This window comes from Buceros rhinoceros, unplaced genomic scaffold (assembly GCF_000710305.1).
Source record: "Buceros rhinoceros silvestris isolate BGI_N320 unplaced genomic scaffold, ASM71030v1 scaffold10038, whole genome shotgun sequence".
NCBI classification, from domain to species: domain Eukaryota; kingdom Metazoa; phylum Chordata; class Aves; order Bucerotiformes; family Bucerotidae; genus Buceros; species Buceros rhinoceros.
The window spans coordinates 87,684-99,027 of record NW_010428637.1 but is presented as its reverse complement, the minus strand read 5'-3'; the positions used below and the strand labels follow the sequence as shown (position 1 = coordinate 99,027).

At 39.6% G+C, this 11,344-nt stretch overlaps 1 protein-coding gene across 1 annotated transcript in view; it reads left to right on the top strand.

Moving 5' to 3' along the window:
- Positions 1-974: 974 nt before the first annotated feature.
- The window catches only part of CMSS1 (cms1 ribosomal small subunit homolog (yeast)), a 29,168-nt gene continuing 18,798 nt past the window's right edge, over positions 975-11,344 (top strand). The window contains exons 1-2 of the mRNA XM_010142348.1: positions 975-1,071; positions 10,964-11,061. Coding sequence (XP_010140650.1) covers positions 975-1,071; positions 10,964-11,061 — 195 coding nt within the window. The remainder of the gene's footprint in view (positions 1,072-10,963; positions 11,062-11,344) is intronic.

Here is an 11,344-nt window from a genome sequence, read left to right as displayed (position 1 = left end):
GCAGGACTACTGTAAAGCTTAGGAGACGAAATTGAGGATGATCTTCAATCCTGCCTGTACTCTGGCTGGAGTTGAGCAACTTCTTTGGAACTGTAAAGGGATTTGAGCATGTGTTCATCTATTAATTTCTTTTTTTTTTAATATCTATGCTATTCGCAGCAAGCCCTATGTTGCAATCCTGAAGGCATACTTTCTAACATTGTACAAAATAATGTGGATAAATAATCACTTGGTATATCTAAATGCACATCTATATATGTAATCATTATGCATACATTCACACATTTGTTTTTCTCCTACTTTCACAATGGTATAGTCTATTGGCATAGCTGTGCGCTTTTTACATGAATTTAAACAGGTAAAATCAGGCAATGTATATGCTATTGTACATGATGAAATGATTCTATTTTCCCATTTACTTTAGACAGTGAAAATGAAAAATGAGGCTTTGAAATTGAGAATTTCATTATCCAAAAAACCCCTTAATGCTGACATGCAGAACTGGTCTAGTAGAAAAGAAGCATATCTGATCCAAGTCATCACCAATTGCTCTCTAATTATGATGACAATAGAAAAATGAAGCAAGCTTACCTTAGGATAGGAGACTATTTTTTGCTGTATTCCAGGCAGTGTCCTCTCCTTATTCACTTGAAAAGGGAAAATCCACTTGAATAAAGAAAAATAAATACTAGAAGAGTGAGGGATTTAAGGAGTCCTTGTCTGAGCTCCTGATCCACTTGAGTTTAGCAAATTGCAAAAACCTCAATCCGGTAGTAGCTCAGAGTGACTTTCCTCGTGTATTCTGGGCTGAGAATCTGCAAGAATAGACCTGAGACGGTGCTGCAAGAGAGAGACAGTGGGGGGACCTTGGCATGGAGTTGGATCAAACTCTAAATATAGCCCAACCCACTTTCTGTGCAGTTCTCTTCATACTATGAAGGCAGATGACCTTGTCAGAAAACTGACCTCCCAGCATGTCACTTTCTGCAAAGACAGGATCTAAGAGAACAGGATTGCAATGTAAAAGGACAGAGAAGCAATCAACCATCTGCTGGCAGCAGACGAATATAGGTATGAGCTCTATTTTTATGGCAGTTGAAACTGATCAAGTCATAATGTGCTTTATTCTATCATTTAGACAAATGAACCGCATGCCAGTTCACAAAAGACCTGTACAGATGAGAGATTGCATTGCAATTGCTAGTTTTAAATAGAGAGCATAAAGCCTGTCGCCTTTCTTTCTCTCAAACCTTAATGCAGCAAAGTGTGTGGGATTTTCCTAAAAGCTTCTGTCTGTAAGAAATTATCCTTCCTTTCGCTAGCTCTTACCATAAGAGCTTTTGGAAAAATCAGTTAAATCCACAAATGCATATTCTGGTACCGTATAAATTTGAGGTGCTAGGGTAGCTTGAAGGGGTAGTACAACTTGCAATATCACAGACCATGCAGAAAAACGTATGCTACATGCAGAGGAGGAAGCAGGAGTGTAAGAGGCGTAGAAACATAACCCTTGGGCCTTAGATAGGGAACTGGTATTCAACAGATGTTTTATAATCCAGGGAATTTGCCACTCTAACTATGTGGCAACATGTCAGGGTATTTTGTTCTTAACCTGAAGGAGAGTTTAACTTGATATTAGTGAACCTGATACTCTGGCAACAGGGACCTGATACTGCTATGCCATATGAAGTCTTCTGAATAAAAAAAGCTGCAGAAATCTGAGCAAGTCAAAATGTCTTCTCTCATGTTCTGTGTTAAGATATGCAGGAGAGTTGAAATAAAAGCTTGTTTGCAGTATTTTTCTTCAGCGGGATATATTTGTTGATGGTGACGTATGTCTATGCTGCATTGTATGTATCAGGACTGTGATAACCTTATACTATAGTAGCGTATGTCTGCAAGTTATGCATGAGCCAAAAAGGGGTAAATGATAGCACTGGTCAGTAAAGAAGCAATGTGTATCTATGAACAAAAATTTGGGCTGTTAAGTTTTTGTGAAGTGCACTGTATATTTTTTTTAAATTGAAGCCACTGTTTTTGGCAAGTTCCACTGAGCAATTTTATCATGATCTGTTGGCTTGAAGTCCACAGGGTCAGCCAGAATCTGTGTGTTACCTTCACAAGAACTCGGCTGCTTCCCAAGATAGTGAGAGAACAGTAGAAAATAGGACTCTTCTACAGTAATAAGGAAGGCATCTCATTTGGGACCATACTACATTCATAGGCAAAACTTGGTCATAGTCAGACCTAGTCTAGAGCCCATTAAATAGTTTTATGGGTTTATCCAAGTTCCTCTTTCCTCCCAATTTACCTATTTCTTCCCCATTAACAAGAATAAATATTTGTTAAGAGTGAATATTGTAGCAAATGGATCATGCTGATGTTTGACTTTGGACAGAGGACCCAAATGAATCTGCCTCCAGACAGACAAATGTCAAATGACATACTAGCACTGTGTAAGTAGTGAAATTCTAAATGTATGTGGTACCAACATCATTAAACACCGATAGCATGATGTTATCTTCACTCCAGGGTGGTACCCTGATGTGATCCAAACCAATTCCAACTGCTGTTGCTGCCCATCTTGCTAGGGCCAGGATACTGAAATTGCCACAGATCCATTCATCCAGAGTGTGGAAGAGGTGAGGATAAGGGAGAGGACATTTACAGCATGAGTTCACCCTCCACAGCAAATGGCTGGAGCAGTACACAATAGATAGGTAGTTCTTAGAAAAAGAATGAATCACAGTGCTTGGTGGTCCTAAAGCAAAAGAATAGAGTTGGACTTTGCCAGGAACTGTGACATGCACTTCTCCTATATGAAGATTTTGGAGAAGGGGTGATCTCTTGCTTATACGAATAATGTGCTGGGTGTCTTTGGGGAGGGAATGTTGATTTTGGGGGAGGCTTTCATACAGCAGTACTGCTTGTGTACAAAGGGCAGTAAATGTTGGTTGACCAACTCCAGTAGTGCAAACTTCCTGAAAGGAGGGGAAAAGACTGTAAGAGAGATTGTATTAATTCGTCAAAATGGATGGAACAGTATTTTCTTTGACAGCTGTATACACTCAAGCATCCTTTAGGATGGCTTTTGCGTGAGTTTCCACACTACCAAGTGGGAAATGTATTAGGGAGTCAGGCCCTAGTTTGTGCCTAGTTTTTCCTGGGCTCGTATCTTGTGTTTTATGATGATGGATGGTCTCTACTTCTTTGCAGACAGGTTTGTTGTTTTTTTTCTCTTTGACTACCCACTTTCCTTGGTAGCATTTCCTGTGGAATGATTCGGGTTTTTGGAGTCCAGGCTGTTTCCTCTCTCAGATGCCTCTGTTGGGATTGATAGCTATTTCAAGATAGCCTTGTAGGGCTCTGCCTCATACAGTCGTGCATGCATTCTGTAACCTGTATTCATGAACTGATTTTTCTTTTGATTAAATCCAAATTCCTAGGCACTTTTAGTTGTTTAAAGATCCCAGGGAGCATTTTATAAGGTGAGATATGTGAACCATAATGTCTCGGCCAATTTCCAGCATGGTGAAGTGTGTACTGCTCTGTTGCCCTACTTTTCAGAGTGGTGAAAAGTGTCCTTTTACTATCATAAACTGTTGCACAGTATTGCTGGCATCCTTCTGAGTGATTTCTGAAGTGGCTATAGGGTGTATAATGCCTGGTGTCTGTCAAGAGGAGAAGCCCTTTTTACAGGGTTAAGTATTTAAATTTATAATGTTCATCCTTACAAACAAACAAAACATTTTCACACTTCCACATCTCTCTAGGAATACACTTTTAATCTGCATTAGGAGGTTTAAGGAGACTTGGAATTTTCTGCATAACAGATAGTTTTTGAGACAACGGAAGAGTAATGAGGAAACTGCAGCGACTTATGAATGTCATCTGAGCCTTCAGTCATGGTGTCACTCGTGGAGGGTACTAGAGCAAACAGCAGAACAGACTTGCACTCTGCTGATGTCCTATTCTACCTTACAGGCTCTGGTTGCTCTTGTTTGGCAGGCCCGTCGTGAAGGAATGAAGTTGTATGTCAAATAACAAAAGGGCCTGTCATATTCCTAACACGTCAAATCATTTGCCCTTTGCATACCATGGGTTTTAAAACTACAGTGATGAAACGAATATTGAGTTCTCCCATCTTACCTTGGTGATGTCATTGCTCCATGCTCAAGGCAGCAATAGAAGGTCCAATTCAACCCTTGTCTTGCAGAAAAGAAAGGGTTTTTTCATTAGAAGGAGGGTGGCCCACTAATTTTACATCTGATCTGTCATGTTCTGTTATTTTTCTGATCACAGTTTCTGTAATGTTTCTGTCTTACCAAGGCATTATATAAAAGTGAAAATGTCATGTTACGAGTGTTGTAGCTGTACTACAAGCTGGGCCTAACCTTGGTCATGTAAAGTTTGTTCTTCTGTGCTTACTTGTGAACAACAGAGGACTTCCTCTGGTCTGATACGCCCTTTATTTTGTATTTTGGTGCAGTTAGTTAAGATGTGTCACAAAGGAGTCTGGAAGTACCCATTTTGAATATTAAAGAGAAAGTTGTTAGAAATGTTCTGTGGGAGGTCCTTTGCACGGCAGATAGTTATGTCTGTGTGTTAAAAAATGCCTATCATATCACAGCATAGTGAAAATTAATTTTATATTATTCCATTCAGACCTGTTCTTTTTTTGCTTGAACGGGCAGTGATTTTAGTTTAAATTGCCATTCACTGTAAGAAAGAGGAACCTAAGCTGAATATCTGTCACCAAATTCACTGGGTGAAAAAAGTTGTGTGTGGTAGGTGTGCCATCTGAACTGTCCATGGAAGGAGAACATTTTTGTAAGAACGTTGTCTTTGTAGTACAAGCTATTGTCAATACTTAGAAACTATCACAGGGAATTCCTACAGATGACATGAAACTGTCTTGGCACAGGCTTGGGCTGGATGGTCTGGGAAGGAGCTTATGCTATCTGAATGTCACCTAATGGGACGAAATTGAAGTACTTCTGACTCTTTGATAGGACTGCGTCTGTTTCTGCTTAGTTGCATCTCGTATGACCTTCAAGTATGCCTCACAAGTACCCTTTAAAATACCTTTTTTAAAGTACCTTGACAAGTAAAGTCTGTGGTTCACGGTATTCTCACAGATTAAAAAACTTACTGTTGTGCTGGAATAGGCCTGTTTGGGTAAAGAGTCCTTAGTTTGTAGAGATGGGAAGGGAAAACAATGTCTGGACCATGGGGGACCATGGCTGGTTTGGGATGATGGAGAACTGGCACCACATATACTTACCGTGGAGATTATCTCAGCCCAGGCAGAGAGGCAGCACCGTTCTCTGTTGCAGTAGGCTGACAGGGAAAGTTGAAAAAGGGACAGTAACTAACCAATAGTCACCTGCAGCAGAGCGCCTCACACGCAGTTTCTTACCTGCTAGTGACAATAACAGATACCAGTTCATTCACAGTTTTTATTCTTTAGTTCCAAATCGTCAAAATACCCAGGTATTTTAAGGCCTTCATTAGATTCATGACCCCAGAGAGAAAAGTACGAAAACCTCATCAGTGTTTTAAAAGTGGAGTTGCAAAAACTAAAATTAAAAAAAAAAAAAACTTAATAATTTCTGAAGCAGGAGTCTGCTTAGCCATGTTGTTTTTCTTCCTTGCATCGAAGATTTCCACTGAGCTGTAATAAGTAAGTATGTATGTTCTCTTACTGATTTCTAAGACTAATTCTTGGTTTACTCTGCTGTTTAAAATAATTTAGCTAGTCCTTAATCAAGAGAGTAAAGGGATGGGGTTGTTTGTTTTTCTGTAACCTGTCATCTGGATTTCTCAGTCATGCCACTGCAGATGAAGCATGCCCATGATGGCAAAAATTATTCATCTTTCTGGGGGTACCAGCAGGCCCATTCTAATTTAGTCAGAGCAGTCTGAGAAATGAAGACAGTACTGACACTGTTGTAGCTATTTTTGATGCAATGGCTATGTGGTGATCTTCCCAAAGGACATACTAATTTTGTGACTAACATTTTATCTCATTTGCTAGCATTTTCTAAAGTATTGTCACTGTGCATAGCTAGCAACTGGTTTGAAGAACTGTATTAATAATAAAAATCTCCTTTTTAGCCGATCCATGTGGTTTGTCTGGAGGTCCCCAAAAGAGCTTCATTGCTATTGCTTGGCCAGTTGGCTTTGCACCGTGGGCTCCAGGCTATCTGAGCTATTATTAGGCTTCTCAACAGGAAAATTCAAAGCTGTCCATTGCCTACAGAGAGGGAATTTAGAGAGGATTGTCCTGGTAAACATGAAAGAGATCCGTCTTCTGGGATTAGGAGCACCACTGACACACAGATGAGGAGTTTTGGGATCTGTCCAGGAGGTGGTTTGAACTGTTGTTCTGCTATTGCTGCTGTGCACCACTGGCTTCCGTATCTGCTTCTCCCATTGCTATGCAGAATCCTTCACTTTTGTCAGAGAGGTAGCTGAGCTTGGAATGCTTTGAAATATTTAAAGTGCTAATCCTTTTTCCTTGGCTAATCAGCTCCCCAGCCAGGTCTGCATTATTTAAAAGTCCTCATCAGTTCCTCTGGACACTGGTGGGCAGCATGACAGGACCTGCCATGGCTTCGTGTTTCCTGCTGCCTTGACGAGTGATACCATAAAATGACGACAGTTGTAATACTGTCATCACCACTTTTAGTCCAGTTACTGTGATCAGCACAACTGTGGTGGCAAGAGGAGTCTTCTCAACTGAGCAAGGATTAACCGGGAACTGGGAGCCCATTTTGCTGACTGCTGTTACATTTTGCAGAAAATTAATTGACCTTGCACTGCTTGTACCTGATGCTCGTACCTGATGCAAGGGAGATGCAATGAGAAAAATTCCAGGTAGTGCATTGACATTAAGATTACTTAATCTGATTCACTGAAGATTTAGGGCAGTTTTTAATGGCAAAACTAGGAGAATAATAAGGAAGTCTGACTTCAGTTTTATTCTTTTGCCTGACCTCCTCTCTGCACCTCTCCTCCCTTCCTCCCCCCCAAAAAAATCTAAAAATGACAATTAAGGGAAAAATGGAGATGAGCCCTACACTTTAAACACTTGGAATTTTACTCAACATCAAGTATTTTTCAATCTGCTAAATTTAAAGCTGGGAACTCTGAGAAATACTTTTTCCCCCAGATTAACAAACACAGACCAGTACTGTTTAATCAACCAATAAGTAAAACCATAACCTGCAAAGCAGCCTGAAAGTAATCCATCATAGCACATCCAAACTGAGTGAACTATGCCTACCTACAGAGTAATGACAAGCACATACTTTCCTCTAACATATCTGAAACTAGAAAGAGAACATAACAAATATAAAATTTACTTTCACAGCGTACAGGGCTTTTTGTTAAAAATCAGAAAACACAGGCTTTATATAAAGTCAGGTTTCAGATATGAAGCAATTTTAGAACAGTCGGAGGAAAATGGAAGTGAAGGCAGTGAGGGGAAGTAGGGGAGGCAATAATAAATTATGTACAAACTTTGTTTTCATGTAAAAAGTTCTGTTTTAGTATTGATATGTAGCCCTGATGGGAGCATAAGGGAGAAAACAGGAATTTCTTTTCAGACCCAGAGATTCTTCTGACCCAGAGTATGTCTCTGGCTGTGCGCAAGTACCAGATACGTCAAATAAAAGTTGAGGGAGTCTCCCTCATGGACACATAAGGCAGGTTCCCTCCAAGTTCTGTCACAGAGGTTAGTGTAATGGTTAGACTTTGTCTGTACCATCCTGTGCTAATGGGGGTCTTTGGGTTACCAAATAGATACCTAATCTCACTTAGCTTCCATATTGGGGGGAAAAGAAAAAAAAAAAGTGGAAATTATTCCCTCAGTATGCAAAAGAATGTGATTTTCTTTTCCGTGCTTTCTTTTAAATTGCGTGTTCATTATTCCCATATTATGAAGAGCTGTAAGCACCAGGCCTCCTTTCCCTCTCAAAAAATTCCCTTTTGTTCTCTTCATCCCCACTTCCTGTGAGGGGAACTTCCCATAGCTGCCATTGTTTCTGCGAGCATCCTTTATCTTTATTTCAGTTGTAGCCTGGCTTGAACCACAGGTTGTATTTTCCAAAGAATTTTAAGATTTTTTTTGTTGTTGTTCCTTTTCAGTTGCAACTTTGTCGTTATTTGGAGGCATTTGGATGTGCGCTGCCTAGAAGAGTTTCACTTTTTCAGTCAGCCTTAGTCCTTATAAGAATTAATTATTTATGTTTTGGTCATTATGAACTCCTTTACTAATGACTTCAGAGTAGAAAAGCGGCCTGTGAAGGTCAGAAGTCTCAGTAATGTTGAGTCAGCCTAACAAACACAAATTTGTATATACTAGCTATTTTGTATGGACAAAATTGCATTCATATCAAAGCACATGTCGTTACCTCCTGTATCATTATGGTTTTATCTGCCTTTAAAAATGTTAGTATAAATAACCAAGCAAATGTGCATCCTATGTGAATATTTTAGTTAATAAAAGTTATGATTAAGGGGAACCTGTTAAATTATCTAAGTATCTCATTTATGTATGTATGTATAGACATGCAGACATGTACATATTAATATAGGTGTATATATTTAGGTTACATATTGATGTACTCAGACATGTATATTATATCAGTATTAAATTTGAAAGAAGTTAGAAATCGTTGCACTCAATGATTTTGAATAGTGATCAATATCATAAATGAGAATGTCTTATTCATGTATATATGTGTGCATGTGTGTGCGCGCGCGCGCGTGTGTGTGTTAAGGATAAATGGCTTTTTCCATTTCAGCATTGTTTAAAATAAAATCAAATATAAATACTTAATGACTGGAAAGTCTGGTAGTATGTTCCATGCCGCCGATGTAATACCAAAGGTAAAAGACACAAGGAATTATCATTTATTTTTCTATATCGAGAGCATTTCATAATTATTCAGGTGTCCTTGATGACCTTGTGGTATGGTCCTTAACGTAACATCACAGGAAACCAGATGCAGAGAATTGCTGCACTGAATATCACCCCTTTGGCAGCATGTTCCATCAGCGCCTGCCTGCCTGCTCATTTGCACTGCAAGGGAGATGAAAGTCAACGTTGTATTAATAAATTAGGTTCTGCATTTGTGCCAACTTATTACTAAGGAAGAATTTGTGTTCTCTCCTGTTCTGGCAGAGAGGAGTGTCCTGGACAGCTTGACACCTCAAAACAGGGCAAGCAGTGCTGCTCTGATAAAGACGTTTTGGGGGTCTGGGAGCTGGCTGCATCTGCATTTATTCACGTCAAGTTATGATTTATTTTTTTAATAGCACCGCTGACATCAAGGTACCTATTTGCAGAGGAGGGTACGCTGTTTAATGTGAGCATGGTTGGCAGAGTCTGGCCTGTGGTACTTTGATGCCCCCAACAAAACATTCCTGTCATCATGGGAGCTGACACGGTGTCACAAACAGTCATGGCTTGAAACTAGCTGCTGTCTTGACTGGGACATGAGTGGCTGTTTCTGGAACAGATAAGAAGTTCTCCTGTTGTATGAAATAAAGATACTCAAGTACTGCAGAAAGGTGCTCAAATCTGAACTGTTTTCACAGGTGTTTGTTGCATCTGGGGCTCGGTACTGGTTCCACCTTCTCTCACTTCTTGCTGAGTACACTGCATCACAAAGTGCAGTCCAACACTCAGATGGGCAGTGAACAGGTGGTACATTGTTTGTCAGGCTATTTCAGATCATGGAAAACGTTTGTCCAGTTTTAGATTGCTGTTGCTAGCAGTGTGTCTTTTAGTTATGAGAAAGAGAAGAGGTTATTTAAAACTTAGACAACTCCTGTTTGCCTTTCAGGGCATGCCAAGTGGGATTTAAGAAGGAATGCTTAAACAGGCAGCTTCCCTTGAATCTGTTTTATGCAATTCTTATTTATTTCCAAGGTGAAGTAAATATGCTGAGAAGGAGCCAGCTCAGATATTCAGTTCAGGGAGACATGCACAGCTACACTCTGGAATGGGTGTTTGGGGCTCAAGCACGGTGAGCAAGAGGGGCCAAGAAGCACTTAGTTCTGCTTTCTTTGCAGAAGGAAATCTATATCGTCGTTCCACAGCCTGCTTGGATGTAATGCATCCAGAACCCTGGGGGTGTGAAGCAGGTGTGTGTGAAAGCTGGTCACTCCTCCAGTGTCTCTGGAGTCAGGGCAGGACATTATATCAATCTTGTCATTTTTCCTCTTCTAGGTAATTGTTGTCAGTAAGGCATTTGGGGCTTTTAGATGGAGGCTAAGGTGTGGTTCATGTGCATTTTTGTGTCTGTCTGGTTTGATTTCTTGTTTTTCTTCCTTAATCTGCAAGACTTGTTTTAGTAGGAGATAACTGACTTATTCTGAAAGAAATGTCAGCAAACTAAGCAAGAAAGATGTTTTTTTACAGTGATCCTACACTGTAGAATCCATCAGCCTTTAGTACCAGTGCTATTGCTTGTTTTGGGGTCTAATGAGATGAGTCTGTAATAATATAGGTGAATGCAGTGCTGCTGATCCAAGATTATGTTTTAATTATTCTGAAATAATGCAGAAAGATGTCACGTGACTTGAGATGTCGTTTATCAAAAATATCTTCTTTCGTTGTTCACTGCTTAGTTTAATACAAGGGAGATTTTGGAAAGATATTTTTACCTGTGGTGCTGCAGGTGGCACCCACTGTGCAGCATTCCAGAAAGATAAAGAAATATATTATCTGATAGACGTAGTATTGTGAAAAGGAGGGAAAACTTGGGACGACTCTTAGAATAAATACCAGTGTTCTAATATGATAAAAATTTCTGTCACAGCTGTACTAATTGCCAATCTTGAGATTGTATTTTTGTGACAAACTTTCAGCTAAAAATGTTACTGCTATTTTTGAATACAAAGACAGATGGATTTGAAAAACAGTAACAAAAATTTTCTTTTTTCTTATTAGGTCCTTCAGATGATGAAGCTATTGAGAAAGCAAGTGACACGACAGCAGCACGTGAAGATTCAGGTTCCAAACCTGCTGTGACAAAGAAAAGAAAGCAGGTTTGTAAGTTCAGCAGTTGTGTAGAGCACAGAGGTCATAATGCACAGGGAAACATAGTCCCCCTTTCATTCAGTAAAGGAACTGATTTCTTCACTCTTTGATCTGTTTATGTAATAAGATTGTTTAATTAAATTATTTTGCCTTATTTAGAAGTTATCTAATTCCATCACATTTCAGTAATAACTTCACTCTTGTTTTGTGTGAGTTGAGATTGCCAGGCCTGTGTCCTTCAAAGTGACCTGGATGGTGCTACTAAGTCTCCTCCTCGATAATCTTTTCTCT